Below are 16,191 nucleotides of genomic sequence, written 5' to 3' on the forward strand. Positions count from 1 at the left end.
GGAATCAGATTGCTCCACTCCCCCTTCACTGCTACAAAGAAACGATGTTAGTCCGCACAAAACCTGAGCTACAGACTTCAGCATGCACACACAACTACTACAGGAGATCAACGACGGACTGGGCACCGACTGTGACAGATCAATAGTGGGTCAATCCTACTCTCCTGTGTCTCTGTCTGAGGGAATGTGAGAAAGTACTGCATACGTTCAGCTTGTTCTGTAAGCCAAAGGCTAAAGAGGCAGTTTGCATCAACTTTACTTTTAATGCATGTCAAACTGAAGCAGATAAGTGTATTCAAAATGGTTTATTAGTGACTGATTCACATGGTACAACACAGAGAAGTACAAGTGTGATTTTTGTTATGACCATTACCACTTTGTAGAAGTGATGCAAGTAGTCATTTGTCTCATTACTGATTAATAGTTTGGACTATGAAACAAAGGTTTATTACAGATAAACAGTCATCACAATGCCATACAGTATCATGTGATCATCTAATGTCCTGGTTTGTCCAACCAATGGCCCAAATCCTAAAAATATTAAATTGATTATAAATAAAAACCAAAGCAAACACTGGATTCTTACTGAGAAGCTGAAACAATTAATCAAGCAAACATTAGTTTCCAGTTCATATCCTTTTGATATGACCTGAAATACTTGATTACTAAATCAGCTACAGATAAAACAGCCTGTTCAGAGACCTCTGGGCAAAAACATGCTGCAGACCCTCACCTACTTATCGTACTGTTTCAAAGTCCTGCGCAACCAAACCTCTTGTGCTAAAACTATATTAATTACGTCATAGCTTGTAATAATTTGATTAAACAAGTTTATTGGGAATATTCCAAATGACAGCAATATAAACACAAATTATTATAGTCTTACAAGTAGAGTTTGACCCTGGACACCACCTCATGACAGGGCCAGATAAGTAGCTAAAATGCAGGACCCAAAACACTTGAAGAATAGATCCACAATGTTTCAAATCCATCTCAGAACAATATTCATGTGCCCACATTTACACTATAACAGGTTTTACTCGCTCTAATCATTCCTGCTGTTCACAGTGGATTTTAATACATTATAGAGCACTTTCAGTGGAAGTAATTCAAACTGAATCCAGTGTAATGAAAAATATATATTCAAGAGTTTCTGAAATTCACACAAGGTGCAGCAGTATGAATTAATCAAATATAAATTGTTATGTTCCAAAGTTAGTCTTTAGAGATTTTGTACTAAAAAAGCTGCAACTTTAAAAGATACCTAATGATCTGTCTAACTCGACACTGCTACAGCATCATATTAACATCAGATTAAATTTGGAATGCATTTTTGCAGAAAACAAACACTAAAATATGTCTGTTACATTAGGATGGGATCCTTTAATGTGCTATGTAAACAGGAGGAATGATGACAGCAACAAAATGTACATTTAGCTTAGCACATTTCTAACTAATCAAATGGCCAAACCAGTGGAAACGGTTTAATTTGAACATATGGCTTTAGGGGGGCTCTCATGGTTTGGCACTTGCTAACTGCCTGGTTGGTAAGACAGCCTTAACTGTAGCGTGATCATTTTACCAATGAAAGGTGCTGAAAAGGATCTCCTTTATATTTTTGAACTACAAGGCGTCCCTCAAGAGGCTTTGGCAGCAAGTCTCCACCTTTGTAACCACTGCTGAAAAGTGAGTCCTCCTTTAGTGAGCTCGGGTAGGACGTGCTGTGCTGGCCTATCCCACCTACATGTATGAACACACACATACAGAGAGAGAGAGAAACAGTTAACAAGACAACCAGACCCTTAACACCTGGTATTAATTAAAAAGTAATAATACTTTCATATACAAATGATACACAATAAGAGCAGCAATGGTTTAAACAAGACTTTACTATTTTCTTTATTTACTAAATTACAGAAAATGCTTTCTGTGGTTTTCTGTCAAACTAATGAAGGTTCAGAAGAGACTGTCACGGCGTTCACTTTCACACACAGGTGTGGTGTAAGATAATGCATTTGGACAGACTTGTTAAAAACCTGCACGGTTGCTTGTGCTGCTTTCCCTCATAAATTCCATAGTAAACAGTGGGACATTCCCAGATCTCAACAATGAATGACAACACAAGAAAAATGATAAAAGTATGATAACAGGCAGAGACTGAAAGAAAAGAAAACTCTCCCTTATAGAAATCTTTGAAGGGAAACACCAAACTAGGAAATGCTAAATGTGATGCAAGCAGTGTTTTACTTTGGAAAATGTGTCTCACCAGTAGGAAATGGCAGATTTGACTTGGTCCCCATAGGTAAGGCCCTGTGCACAACGTTGGGTGAGTCCTCTGACTCTTGGTACCAGAGATTTCAGAAGCTTCTGATCTTCTTCCATGACTCTAGCCAGCAAGGCTAAGAAACATAGTGGTGAGAAACAGCAGTCGTTACTAAAACTGATTACATATCATATTGCTTTTGGTTCTGCAAACCTGTTTTGCACAGATAACATACATTGTTAATTATATGCAGCATGTGTACGAACAGTTGTTACCATATATGAAAAAAAGCCTCTCTATGGGTCAGTACCTTTTTGATCAGATGCATAGAGATGTTCTGCTTCCTTCTGTATTTTCATCAGAGTAGCAGAGTGAAGTTGCAGTAACTGACGAAGAAAACGCAGCTCAAGCTTCTGGGAGCGTGCTTGGGAACACAACTCCTCTGGAGCCTTTGTGTAAGGGGAAGGAATGTTAGTTCTATTTATTTTCTATTAAAAGGAAATCCATACTTAAAGCAGAAGCTGAAACAAAAAAAACTTTAAATGGCATAGTAGGTTAGTAAAACTATGATATATCCCTGAAAAGCAAATTTAGCACCGCCTAGAAATTGGTGCTGTGTAGTGAAAGAGATTTTTATGGTCACTATTAGCATTTCTGTCTCTACTGAGCAGATTGTCATCAAGTGATGGCAGTCACAATCAGCAGGTTAATCAAAACACTGGGAATGAGGAATTTAACGACCAGTGTGAACTGTAGGAGTTGCTAACACAGCTTTTATACAAGTACAGTGAGTCAACAGACACAACATCACATGCAAACTTTCACAAAACATTTTTGTGAAAGTTTTAAATTGGTATGTGTGTGTGGTAAATGCTATTAAAGTGTAGTTACAATGCCAGATTGTGAAAAACGATAAAGATACTTGAGGCCAGTTCTTTTAACACAAGATGGAAAAGGCTGCTGTGAAGATGAAGTCAATGAAGTGACATAACCCAGTGCTAACACACCTACAGGATATAATGTTTATTTGAACAAGAGGACAAAGGATAAGATCTCACTTTTAATGTTATTCATAGAATAAAAAATGCGTCAACACTCACCCTGTACAGTGGGAACGCCAAGTTCTGACACAAGCAACTGAAGGTCAGAGACTGCAAGCGATGGATGGACAACCATGCTGCAGGGATTCTTTGCATTCTGAAATAACAGAATGGTAAACTGATTTTTTTTTTTTGGTTCAGCAATTTGATCAGCTTTTTCCATGTCAGTTATCAGCATGATTTCATGTTACCTTTTTCTTATTACCAAATACCAAAATTTAAACTTGTAAAAAAGTAACATATAATTTATGTAATCTGTTAACCATTTACTCTTTAAGTAGCAATTATTTTCTCTTACCCTTCAACCATCCTCCGGTCCAGAGCATGAAGTGAAACTGTTGCCAACTGTTTGGCCTCCTTGGAAATAGAGTTTCTTAAACTGCCGGCTGCACAGGTGACATCTTCAAACTGTGGCGCCAGCTGACCTTGGACAAATTCCTGTAGCTGAAATAAAACAATAGTACAGACAAAAATGTCAAAAGAAAAAGTTTGTTAGAAGAACATTAACCCTTTATTTCAGTGTGATAGATGGAGAACATCCTCACCTCTCTGTGTAGACGGATCAGATCTGTCTTAGCCGTGGAGTTCCCCTTAATCAAACCTCGGATCTGCTCCTGTCTGAGTACCTGCACAAACACAACAATAAAACATTATTAATGACGTTACAGAAATATTGACATCTACATTTTCAGTTTAGAAAATCACATCACACACAGCCTAATTATCTAGAAAACATTCTTTAAATAATTACTGACACAATTGATAGAAGAAAAAGCATAATCCAACAATGACATAAGCAATATTTATGAGAGGACTCATTTTAACAATTGAATCTCACCACTAGTTGTCTGAAGTCAAGGATGCTCTGCCACTGGCTGCGGAGGTTTCTGAGCGCCTCCTGTCGACTTCTGGCATGCTGGTCTAGTTTAATACACCAATCCCTGATGTGGTCTCTAGCTGCTGCCTGCATCACACACTGGAGTTCCAGCTCTAGAGCCGACCTGACAGTAACATAGAAACAGATCAACAAATAGCATGAAATCACAAACATATGTTTTATTTGACCAGATTGAACCATTTTCTGATTTGATTATTAGCTGAAAGGGATGTTGGCAACAATGTTTTTGTAAATATAAACACAAAGACTAACCATCTTTTGTTGACTCTTCTTGCCTAAAACAACATTACTGATAGGATATATACAATAATGTGTAAGAAGGGGTTTGATGTCCCATTACTACTGAGTTAATACAGAATATAAAATGCTAATCAGATGATTTATTATATACTTATACTTATATGCTTAATTTCATGATCTATACATTCTCTGACTTTGTCATCTTTCAAATGTACAGTAAGTGGACTTACAGTGCCAAGCTATCATTGTGGACATCATCTGCAATACCAGACACCTCCTGTTCAGCCTCCTTCTTTCGTGTCAACAGCTGGTTTTTGAGCTGCTGGACTCTGGAGCGAGTGTGGGCCAGTTCCAATAAACTCTGCTCCACCTCTTCCCAAGCAGCCTGGAACAACACATGCATAGTGCCATGAATAAAAAGGTATTAATCATTTGGAATGGAAAAAGATAAAGAAAACAGTACTACTACACAACTACTCAATGCCCTTTCAATGCTACTAGACAATTCAGAACTACTGCACTTGCATACTTGATGACATATTTGTTTAAAAATGCGCAACAGATGATGATAGATGACAATATCTGGGACAAAATGCTGATGTTTCCTTCCCAAATCTCAATCTGTAATACATGTACAGAGTTACAGTATAATATTCACTGTATGTGGGGATGTAATAAAGGATATTCAGAAAGGAAGTAAGCACAAATATTGGTTAAGCTATAGGGAAACTGTTTGGAAGTGTATTTCACTCTTTGAAACAACACTAAGATGTTTTCTGATCACTTTTAATGTTTGCAAGAAAAGTCATCCTGGTAAAATGGGTTCCATGTGGAAACCTCTGATTTCTAAAGTTGTTACTCTGAAAAAGCCAATTCTGGGGATTAATATAATATGGTATCAAGTTGTTGAAGACCAAACAACAGGACATTTGCAATAACAGACATATTATAATTATGTAATTACATTATTATATCATGTGTCAGTTTTACATTGTAAGTGCTCCGTTCTTTCTGTTTTATTTTCTGTTGAACTTCAACAGAAAACCTATTTTTAAAAGGAATATTCACCAGAACAAATATAAACATATTTTTTCTTGCTATAAACTTCCTGAATATTATGTGTGTTCATGTAGCACCTGTAAGAGGGTTTTAACTGGTGTCAAATCATTATCCTCTTCTGCTGACATGTCCAGAAGGTGATTGCTTTCATAGCGGTACCTGCAATTAAAATGCCAGATAAATACCCTAACACTAAAAGCTTTGGGGTTTTAATTGTCTTAAATGTAAATAAAACATTGTAAAAATGACAAAGCCATACCGTAAAGCTGTCACATCCCGTGTCACATCCAGAGAAGCCAGTTTGTCCTCTAGTTCCTTCTGCTCTCTTGAAGCTAAATACTGTAATGCTGAGAGGATGTGGTTTGGAGGATAACCACCCAACATGTTCTGATGACATGGTAAGTAATCAGTTAACATGTTAATTCATAGTGAAAGTTAAAAATGGTAAATAGACACCAGAACCCAACCAAAATATTTAGTGAAATTTCATCTAATTACACAAACCTCCACAGCACTCAACCAGTACTGAAACATAGCAGTCCTCTGTTCACGACTCATACTGAGAGGTAAAAAGAAAAAAGCAATTAGTTCAAGAAATATGACACTGGCAAATTTCTGAAAAACAGTTTGTGAATAGTTGATTTGTCAAACAGTGAGCCCACTGTAGTCCTTACTGTTTGGATGCAGTGTTTGCGGTTTTCAATTCACTTTCTTGTAAAGACTGATAGAAGTGGACCCTGTCGTCACACAGTTCTCTCACTTCACGCTGATCAGAAAAAATAACAAACCAAATTATTTCATTGGTTTCTTTTATGATTATTCGATGTGTGGTTATTTGAATTTCCTACCAGGACTTGAGCCTCCGCTGTAGCTTTGGAGTTGAAGCTGTCACCATCACTGCTGTCAGAAGGCTTATCATCAAACAGCACTTCAATCTCTGCTTTTCTACGATACATAATACAGGACTGAAGTTCAAAACAACTGCTACATCATTACTAAGCGCTCTAAATTTACAAAAATCGATTTCACTTCAGCTTTAACATTTCTGGTTTACCTGGCCATCTGTTCCAGAGCTTGGCAGTGCTCATTGATCTCCTCTGTGTCATCAGATAGCACCTTGCGGCCCAAGATACAGCGTTTCCTGAAAGCCTGTAGAAGCAGCTCTCGACGCTGGCTGTCCTCAACCTGGGCCCAGGTATTGCTAATTGACTGCTCTGTGATGTGTGGAAATAACTAACGTAAGACTTTACTAGAAATACTTGATGTACTATTAAAAAAGCAAATGGCAGTTATAATCTGGCTTTAAGCTTTATGACCCCAACAAAGGCAAAAGGAATAAAAGGGTCATAATAAAAATTTAAAATCAAAACCTATAACATCAGAATTTTACATGCAGTAGCAGAAGTACTATCACTTAATAGTATCTGATAGTATTGATATGGTCCAAATAACTAACCTTGCGTGGCCAGTTGTTCCTCTGTTCCACTGATCTGAGAATCCAGGTGACTGATTTCAGCTCTAAGCTGCTCAATCTTTCTCTGAAGCTCCCTCTGCTTTGCAGCCTCACTCTGGCCTTCAGCCTGCTTCAACTGAGTATTAAAAAATACCAAGAAATTTAAAAAAAACATAATTAAATCAGTGGTTTTCTTATCAAAATCAGATATTCCTTTTTATTCCTACCTCTTTGTCTTGAAGAACCTTGTACCTTGAAAGTAAGAAGGTCAAGGAAATTACCGGACAAATGTAGTGTAACAGACAATGGTCTAGTGGCTAGTGGAATTCAGTGTTTAAACAGTGTGGTAGAACATCAATACAATGTTTTCTTTCCTGGTCTCTGCTACCCTCCCTCCACCACAGGTTCTCTCTACCCTTGACACAGACACAGCCACTGACAAATTATGCACCGTACTGTCAACCTGTATAGTCTCTGCCCTCTGTCTTCACGGCCTGCTCGTACATTATCATCATCAGAGTACTACCAGGACAAACTTAGCAGCACAACTGAAACCAGGAAGTTTTTTGTTTCCACTTTCAAGTCACTCCTCCGCCCACCTCCACCTCTCTTACTGCTGATAACTTTGCCACCTTTTTTACAAACTACATAGCAGCCATCAGCTCCCAGTTCTTTTCATCAAACAGAGACATAATACAAACTGTATCTAACAGCACATTGCTCACCTCCTTTGCCACTCTCACCAAGGATAATGCATCCACCCTCCTCCTCTCAAACCATCCTACCCCCTCCCTGCTCCTTCAAACAACTGCATGCATGCATCCACACACACACACACACACACACACAAACTTGCACCTATACCCCATGTAAATGAAGCAGCTCTTCCTAGAGCACTTTATAGTTCCTCTCACTTGTACCTCACCCCATCTTCACTCAGGTTTAGAAAGGATACCACTGGAGATTGCCAAGCATGATCCTCACATTCCTGGAAGAAGAAAGAAACAGTCAAAGACCTGTAATGCATTAATTCTCACTCAACCAGTGCACTGGTTTTTTGTTTTGAACTAACGTGACTAGAAATGAGTTAGTGGTCAATACGTTACAGAACAGGAAGTCGCTGTAAGAGACTAACCTCTGCTGAAAAACGTGTTGGATGATGTATTTCCATATCGACTTCCCTGTCCCAACACAAAGGCTGAAAAACAAATCAGCATTAACGTTGAGCTAGTTTAACTAGCTGAGAGGACCTGTGGGTTTGTGCATAGTAGAAAAAGTACAGACAAACTAACCAATACCCACGTTTTAAAATAGCTGTCATTCGGCAGACTGTCCGGGGGAAGATTGAACTCCTCTGTCGCCCAACGTTTCAACTCCTGAACAAGATTTCTGTCCGCCATCCTGCCAGACGACAACTAGTAGCTAACGAGCTAGCAACAACAAGAAGCGGTGTTAGCTAGCGTTAACGTCAGATAGGTTTTTTTTAAATCGTTGACAACATTTAGATAGATACAGTCATTTAACTTACTTTGCTTTAGTAGAAGATGTGTCTTAATTTTAAAACACATACATTAACTTAATAATAGCTTATTTTTGTTGTCAATAAAAACTCAAACTTTCAACTTCCCGCCAGATGACGCTACTTCCGGTCAGTATATCCGTTGCGGTGGCGCCGCCACTGGTCGTTCGTTAGTACTACACCATGTTAAAATGTGGAGGTAAACACGCTGCAGCCGGACAACACGATTAAATAAGAAGCACAAATACAAATCATTTCTTTGACATTTTAATGCAGCAATATAAAATGTAATGTAGATCTAACATGTACAAATAATGCAACTTTCTTTCCACAGGAGCAAAACTGGTAAATAAGTCAACCACTGTGCAACTTTAGTATGGCAGAAATCAACAGATTCTTCATTTTCCAAGTCAGACAATTTTCCTTCTTTAAATATTGTATCATATAGCAGAAACGTTTTTTAAAATAAATGAGGCAATTCATTTTTAGCAGAAACTGCGGTAGGATACTTGGATGTTGAAGACAAACTTGAGACAAACTGCTTTGCATGCTGCTACAAACCTGAAGCTGAGCTGCATTGTTGGAAAACGTGGGACAAAATAAACTTTGCATTAATGTCTTAACTGTATGAGGAAGCAGTAAAAGTTAAAAAGTGTAAGGGGGATGCACAGAGATTATAGGAAAAGCATGATGGATGTAAAAGATCCAGTCACCCAAAGTTTTAAATTGTGTGACTTTGATAGATGTGGGAAACAGAGACTCAATCAAGCATGTCCATTTTCGGTTCTCGACTGAAAGTCCTGGTCTTACTTATCTTAGGAGTTAATAATACAGATGCTTGTGACTCACTCACTCTAGTGCGTCTTTTGTTGGCTTCCAGTGTCACATTAAGTGTATTCATATTTTCTATGTTTAAAGGGCAATGTATCTGTGAAGTGAGAAGAACTTGAAATGAAGAGAAAGTTAATTTTTTTTTCCTGAAACTGTGCATGAGGTCAACAATAAAAACATCTGGAAAAATAAACAAATGAAAAGAAAAAGAAAAACTGCACAAAACTTAAACTGTGAAAAATAAAACACTCATGTGCAAAAGTACAATAATAAAGCTTGTATATAAGTGTATAAATGAACAGTTAAAAGTGAGTGGATGTGAAGATTTCTCCCATTAGCTTGTACTGTAACTAAACTTCAAACTAACTAAAATATTTTGAAAAGTCCATGTGGTGTTTTAGAGTTGAATAAAACCATTGAGGTATTAACATTATGGAAGGGTCTAATGTCTGAATTGAGTTTTTAACTGAGCTTAAGAATTAAATGATGGTTTCTATCTATAGAAATTGCAGAAGGACTCAATTGCTGGGAAAGTGAACACATAGTTAAAGCAACTAAGATGATTTAACTGGCAGCTTAAACTTCATTGTTTGATGAAAAAATAAAGAATTTCTGTAGCTGAACATGTAGTGGTTTTACATAATAACCTGAGTTAATCAAAAACTAAAAACATTTTCACAATTATGGTAAAATAATATTCTTATAAGGCCTATGATTTTTTTTGTTAATACAAATCAAATGGAAACAAACCCACATTTTCATCAAGTAAAAAGGACACAAATTAAAAAATTATTTCCCAAAAAACTGTGAGCATGGAAAAAAAACTTTTGTTGTTCTCATTGCCGTTTCCTCTGTCAAAAAAAAATGTCACGAGACAAGCTGTCTTAGATTGTTCTGTGTGTCCTTAACACCCCACTTATAAGCTGTCCAGTAAGGATGTAAAGATCCACAAAAAAGTTTTTAATATTTGCCTAAAGTTACCGTATCCTGGTGAAGAGATTTAATACTGATACAGATTCCTGAAACACAAGGCAAATAAATTTGGTTAAATATTGTGCACATATGAGGAAATGACAGAAAACCTTTCCCAACAAGTGTTTTCTTACCTTTGTTGAACGTGTTTTACTAAATACGTTCCAGAAGCGTAGGGTCTCATCTCCAGCACCTGTCACAATTGCCTCACCATCTGGGGACATTGCCTAATATATAAAGGAATATGATTTCTTAATTGGAGCTTTTCCATTAACATTAACATGACAAACAGCAATATCACATTTGAAAGATAACACATACTGACCAAGTAGAGAACTCTGTAGCTGTGTCCTGTGAGCTTGGCCACTTGAGTGAGAGCTGGATATTTCCACACTAAGATTTGGTTCTGAGAGTAACCATGAGTGCTCACCTGGAAGAAGACGCAGAGTTCTAATTTAAACTGACCCTTGTGTAATTCACTATTACCAAATTCTAACAAGGTGTGTTACACACACATATGAAAATATCTGCTCATTGATGGCCCTGCTTGTTGACAGTTTCAATAATGCACATTTTACATTGTGTGCTAAAGATACAGTACATAATAGAAAAGGTACAGTACATTTTCTGACTATTAAATATGGAATGCAAGCACATGGAATTCATTCAATGTCTTCATTCTGAGGATCACTATCACTAGATACTGTAGATGTTACCAATTAGTTTAACCACAATTTCTTGAATTGTTCCAATGTATTACAATGAACATGGATATACAGTGCTTTTAAAACTATTGCCACGTGGATTTGTTTGCTTATTCTTTTAATTAGCAATTAACTACAGTTAATATAGTATTATGAATATGCATTGTCAGTGAATAAGGCTAATTAATAGATAAAGTAATGTCAATCTTTGTAACCAATAAAAAGAGAGAGAGAATTAATAAAAAACTGTATGCATGTATTTGTCCAATTTACTAAACTGCTCCTAAATCATTGACACCAACTTTGTAATGATCACTATGTGAATGCTTCAAAATTTGTCATATCACTAATTATCTTCAATTCATTGAAGGCAGCAATTATATTGTGCATCTCGGGCCACTCACCAGTTCATTAGCATGTTTGGACCAAGCTAGGTTGCAGACCTGAGAACCAGTGTCCATACACTGCAGCGGCTGTGATGTCAGTGTGTTCCAAAATCGAATACAACGGTCTGCAGTTCCACCTCCAGAGGCCAGAAGGCCATGCTGGTGAGGAGACCAGGCAATGGCTTTGACTGCAGCCAAGTGGTCCATGTATGTCTGCACTGGGCTCAGTGAGGAGTGGTTCCAAACGAGCAGCTGAGACAACAAATTGTTCCTTCATCAGTGAACACAATGAGTAAATGCAGACAGAAGGGGGTTTAATAAAAATAAATGTACCTTGTTGTCATTGCCACCAGAAGCGAGCAGCTGATGGTCAGTGCTCCATTTTAAGCCACACACTTCCTGTCTGTGTCCCTGCAGCCGTCTCTCTGACTGCAGTGAAGGTGTCCTCACGTCTCTTTGAAGAATCATACGATCACGACTTCCTGAAGACAACTGGTCTGCATTCCACGCTAGTGCTCCTGTAGACAGAGTATAAGTTAATTCATGCTTACTTACTACTAAAATGCACAATTGTAACATCTTTTTGAAATTAGAAATCTCAAGCTTATTATTAACTCAATCGCACTTATGTCCAGTCGTCTTGATTCTTGTTAACCTACTTTATAACTAATGTCACAGTTTAACAGGAAACGTTCTCACCAACTCTCGCAGTGTGTCCTTCCAAAGAAAAGATTTTTTTGCCAGCACCAGCATCCCAGATCTGAACATAGCCTTTGTGAGTCCCCACTGCCACCAGGTTACCCTAAAAATATGAGGATTTTTTTTAAATAACAACTACAGCTGAACCAAATATTCCCAATTACAATTTTGGAGGCATGATATACTTACCCTTTCAGACCACCCAACTGATGTGACAGAGTCTCCCTCCACTGACAGATCACACAACCTTGTTACCTAATGAAAAGATAATTTCATCAGTAAGTCATTGGTATTTACAAGAAAAGTAGTTATAAAAAGTTTAAAGCTGTGTTCTCAAAAATTCCCCAAAATTAAGGAAATACCTGGCTGGTGCAGGCACTCCATAAGTAAACACATGTACCCAGCCCGACACTGAGCACGTTGAGAGAAGACCAGTCCACTAAGTTTAGGTAAAAGTCATCCTGTAGCTCTGGAGCATCCAGGACTTTAAAGGGGATCTTTGAGATCTTGCGAGTTGGCTTCCTTGGTGATCGTAACAATTTCTGACTGCAACAATAAAAAAGTAAAGATTATTTGCATGTGACCAACATAAAGATGAGTGCTAGACTTTTGTACTTCTACCTTTTGTTGCTAACAGGTGATAGAGAGTAGGGGGAGATGTTGGTGCCATCATCTAGAGACAAACTTTTGGTACCTAGTAAATACTGTGAAGAACACAAGTAGAAACCATCATATCTACCAGCTTTATTGAAACAGTATAAAATAAAGTTTTTTTGTTGCCCACAGTTGTAAGAGCAAGTCGTATGTCTCAGTTCTGAAATAAGTGTACTATATAATTCAGTATTGGGGAGTTTGAGATTAATTTATACATACAGTGAAGAGACTCCTCCTGGTTGGCTGTAGACGTCTGTCTTCTGTCTGAGGGTCCTTGATCTTTTCTATTCCTGCTCCTAGCAGCTCATTTTCCAACAAAGCAGAGTAGGCCAGCCCATCAGCTACATGCACAAAAGTATAATTTATATGTGAGCTTGAAACTGAAAAGTGCATAAAATAAAGTAATAGAATAGACTAAACAACATACCTTTGTTATTATCTGAGGAGGCATCCTTTGGTTTTCTATTGTGACTGGGTGACTTCTCATTTTCCTAAATCAAAATCATAAACATATTATGATTGATCTGAGACACAAACTGCTGTGATGTAACACATAAAATCTGTCAACACTATTTGTCTCTTACAAGTGGAAGTCACATTCTTTACACACAATGCATTCATACATTAATCCTATGAAAGTTGATATTCCAGTTGGCTCCAGCTCTGGTTGGAATGTATCTGTCTCCAAGCTTATTGGGTGAGAATAACCGCGAACCAGTGGACATTCGACTGTGCAGACTCTGTGTCAGGTTTTGGAAAACAAAAAGTACAAAATAACTAATTATATTTCAGTGTATTCACTTTTTAACAGTTACTAAAAACAACAGAAAAACAAAAAACACTGACAATGAGAAAAGAGAGACGGGACTCACAACAAGACCCACGTTGTCATTTTCATTCTTTATTTGGCGAAGGAGGCGATGTTCATATCCTGGATCCATCCTATGCTAAAATCCAGATCCCAGGCCATAGGCTGGGAGAATGAAGACCTGATCAATACAAGACAGAGAGTTTATGTGCTGCATTGTCAGATCTGTGTGTGTGATATATAAAGTCCTGTATCACAGCATAACGAATATGTCATGCTATATTATGCTATCAATTGGGATTTGCTATATTATTCTATAATAATATATATTATGATTCAGGATCTGGTAGGGGATTACAAACTATAATTAAAGTTCTTGACCTTCCTTCCCCTTGGGTACTGGTTCTGTACCCAGTGATGTTTGCTTTTTGCCTTTGTGTCTAAGTTGGTATCATCTCTGTGGATGTATGTATGCATGCTATATGTATGTATATTGACATATACAACCCATATATGGCATTTATGTATTGTTTATATTTGTACATTTGTCTGACAGTCTGTCCAAAACACTTCTACATATCTTTATTGTACTGTTTGTGTTAATCTAATAAATTCATGTTTAACGTGTTTAACATGTTATCGTAGCTGTATTCTGGAAGGTATCATATAATGAAGGTTTCATGAAGTCAGCAAATACTGTGACATAACAGTAATATATCCTGTCTTGCAGAGTAAAATTCAATAACTTAATGATGAAACCTAAACATCAAATTATGATAGATCATACAAATGAAGGGCATCGTAAAAAACCCATAATAATATCAATATAGTGTCATGTTCATCCTCATGTTTGTAAGAAATACAGAAGTGCCAGCTAATGTTAACTAGCATTAGCTAACTTAGCTAGTGGCTAACTACATCATATCTCTAATAGACAGCATACATACAACAACCAGCCAGTCTCAGAGCACCACACCCCGACGCCTAACACCGGGAACAGCACTCGGCGGAGATAAGAGCTGAATTTGGGCGATAAATTAAAAGTTATTCACGCTAACTGTTAATTCAGTTTAGCTAACTGAGGTAAGTGTTAGATTGCATTGTGGGATTTCTTTTGTGACGTATGAGTCTCAAATCAAAACACGGAAATGCTGCATTCGTTGTTGCCGGTAAGTTTCCCTGAGTGCGGAAGTAGGAACGGGGCGGGGTCACATGACACTTTATACATATGGTGAGTGTCCACTCTGAAACAGTAGTGGAGCTGTGATTTATTTATTAATAAGGAAGAAAAATAGTAATAAGACTGTTTTAGCGCAGTCTGAAACACTAGGCAACAGTTCTGACACCAGAATATTTGGGCAATATATGTATTTATTTATGTTATGTTTTTTCTTTGAACTACCATACTCTGTTATTTGTTTTTTTTTTTAATTTCTTACACATTTGTTGATTTATTAGCCAAACATCATATTTTTTGATGTACTGTATGCAAATCTTATCTAAATAATGCTGTTTAGACATTTTCTCTGATTTAATTTCCCCCTTGTCATTTATTCATGCAGGCTATTTATTTGCCTAAAGTTTAAGTGATTGCCATTTTGTGTGTATTTCTCTATATTTCTTTTATCTTTTAAATGTAATATTTTTCAATGCTTTCATTTGTTTATTGAAACTGTGAAATAAAGGGTCAAATGGAGTGAGAGAGGTCCTTGTCCTGTTTTCACACATAGAGGGCGTAATAGTTCTATTTTCAACATCCCCAGACATGGCGTAACCTATTCTTGGTTTCCGGATGTCTTGGTTTTCTTAGCCCTTCTTATATTTGAATTACCTAGTGTTTAAAGTTTTTTGTTTTTACTGCTCTGTGCAGTAGTTTTACAGTTAATGTTCACAGTACTCCATAGGCAACAGTGAACAACTTCTGTCTTTATCCCAGTGGCTCACCTTTGTGTATGAAGTGTGAAATGATTGTTTACATTAATTTAACAAATTTTAAACAGTAAGAATTCTACTAAGGTTCGAAACATCTTTTCCAAATGAGATCTGGCAGTAAAAAGACAAACACAGTACAGTCTCAAACCACAGAATTTGATCTGGGACACTTATTTAATGAGTAGGAACCTCAAACTTATATGGTATTTACAGTGTGTTGGTTGTTGTTGTTGTTCTTCAACAAATAAAAAAAAAAAGTAAAATCATGGCTCAGAAAAAAGTTGCAGACTTATAAAATATCCGATAATCTAATCAGGTGTGAAGCCTGGTTTGAGTCATCACAGTTCAGATGTATTTTTAGACCTGATGTGTGCCCTCCCTCATATTTTAGATTATAATGTAACAGGATTGGAAATTGTGCATCAATGTGTGTGTGTGTTGCGTGCAATAAAAATGTTTTAGTGTTTACGTGTTTTGTGTTTATCCCAAAACACCGCTGAATGCACTCGCCTGTCACCACCCCGAGAGTCTGTGCTCTGCTAACGACTGTGCAGCTATAACAAAAGACTAAGCACTGTGCCTTTAATGCCAGCAAGTGTAGTGATAATAATCACACACTGAGTACACAAAGAGCCCCCCTGTGAACTTCGCTGTGGGTTTGCTGTTGAGTGAG

The 16,191-nt window shown here is 37.3% G+C and overlaps 2 protein-coding genes across 5 annotated transcripts; both read right to left on the minus strand.

The window, feature by feature from the left end:
• Positions 1-96: 96 nt before the first annotated feature.
• haus5 (HAUS augmin-like complex, subunit 5) lies at positions 97-8,671 on the minus strand. 2 transcript variants are annotated; one of them, XM_026345151.1, is made up of 20 exons: positions 8,542-8,671; positions 8,316-8,443; positions 8,149-8,211; positions 7,969-8,001; positions 7,241-7,265; positions 7,017-7,149; positions 6,615-6,774; positions 6,409-6,505; positions 6,235-6,326; positions 6,065-6,119; positions 5,820-5,947; positions 5,638-5,719; positions 4,732-4,886; positions 4,202-4,364; positions 3,909-3,989; positions 3,662-3,807; positions 3,364-3,460; positions 2,574-2,712; positions 2,267-2,399; positions 97-1,740 (listed from the first exon to the last, which is right to left on the minus strand). In XM_026345151.1, exons 2-20 carry the CDS (start codon positions 8,411-8,413, stop codon positions 1,638-1,640), a joined length of 1,983 nt encoding a protein of 660 aa, XP_026200936.1. In that variant the 5' UTR covers positions 8,414-8,443; positions 8,542-8,671; the 3' UTR covers positions 97-1,637. The 2 variants fall into 2 exon arrangements, with proteins under 2 accessions (XP_026200936.1, XP_026200937.1); XM_026345152.1 differs by lacking the exon at positions 8,542-8,671 and having other exon boundaries at positions 8,316-8,531.
• Positions 8,672-8,783: 112 nt separating this feature from the next.
• On the minus strand, positions 8,784-14,720 carry LOC113152829 (fizzy-related protein homolog). Of its 3 annotated transcripts, none has more exons than XM_026346293.2 (14): positions 14,534-14,720; positions 13,663-13,767; positions 13,402-13,518; positions 13,206-13,269; positions 12,998-13,119; positions 12,746-12,828; positions 12,487-12,670; positions 12,314-12,379; positions 12,125-12,227; positions 11,759-11,943; positions 11,444-11,677; positions 10,661-10,765; positions 10,470-10,562; positions 8,784-10,382 (listed from the first exon to the last, which is right to left on the minus strand). In XM_026346293.2, the coding sequence occupies exons 2-14, from the start codon at positions 13,717-13,719 to the stop codon at positions 10,341-10,343; spliced, it is 1,455 nt and encodes a 484-aa protein (XP_026202078.1). In that variant the 5' UTR covers positions 13,720-13,767; positions 14,534-14,720; the 3' UTR covers positions 8,784-10,340. The 3 variants fall into 3 exon arrangements, with proteins under 3 accessions (XP_026202078.1, XP_026202077.1, XP_026202076.1); XM_026346292.2 differs by having other exon boundaries at positions 12,998-13,116; positions 13,651-13,767; XM_026346291.2 differs by having other exon boundaries at positions 13,651-13,767; positions 14,534-14,719.
• Positions 14,721-16,191: the final 1,471 nt, after the last annotated feature.

The sequence above is a fragment of the Anabas testudineus genome, chromosome 4, assembly GCF_900324465.2.
Source record: "Anabas testudineus chromosome 4, fAnaTes1.2, whole genome shotgun sequence".
Classification (NCBI taxonomy): Eukaryota; Metazoa; Chordata; class Actinopteri; order Anabantiformes; family Anabantidae; genus Anabas; species Anabas testudineus.

Bases quoted from the DNA above. Each gene is read 5' to 3' on its own strand.
- LOC113152829 (XM_026346291.2), bottom strand. From the start codon at position 13,719: ATGGATCCAGGATATGAACATCGCCTCCTTCGCCAAATAAAGAATGAA. The intron at 13,270-13,401 runs GTATGAATGCAT...ATTTTGATTTAG, and splicing joins TCAACTTTCATAGGATTAAT to GAAAATGAGAAGTCACCCAG. The intron at 13,120-13,205 runs GTATGTTGTTTA...TTGTGCATGTAG, and splicing joins CTCCTCAGATAATAACAAAG to CTGATGGGCTGGCCTACTCT.
- haus5 (XM_026345151.1), bottom strand. From the start codon at position 8,413: ATGGCGGACAGAAATCTTGTTCAGGAGTTGAAACGTTGGGCGACAGAG. The intron at 3,990-4,201 runs GTGAGATTCAAT...GTGTTTGTGCAG, and splicing joins TTGACTTCAGACAACTAGTG to GTACTCAGACAGGAGCAGAT. The intron at 1,741-2,266 runs GTGAGACACATT...TCATACATGTAG, and splicing joins AAATCTGCCATTTCCTACTG to GTGGGATAGGCCAGCACAGC.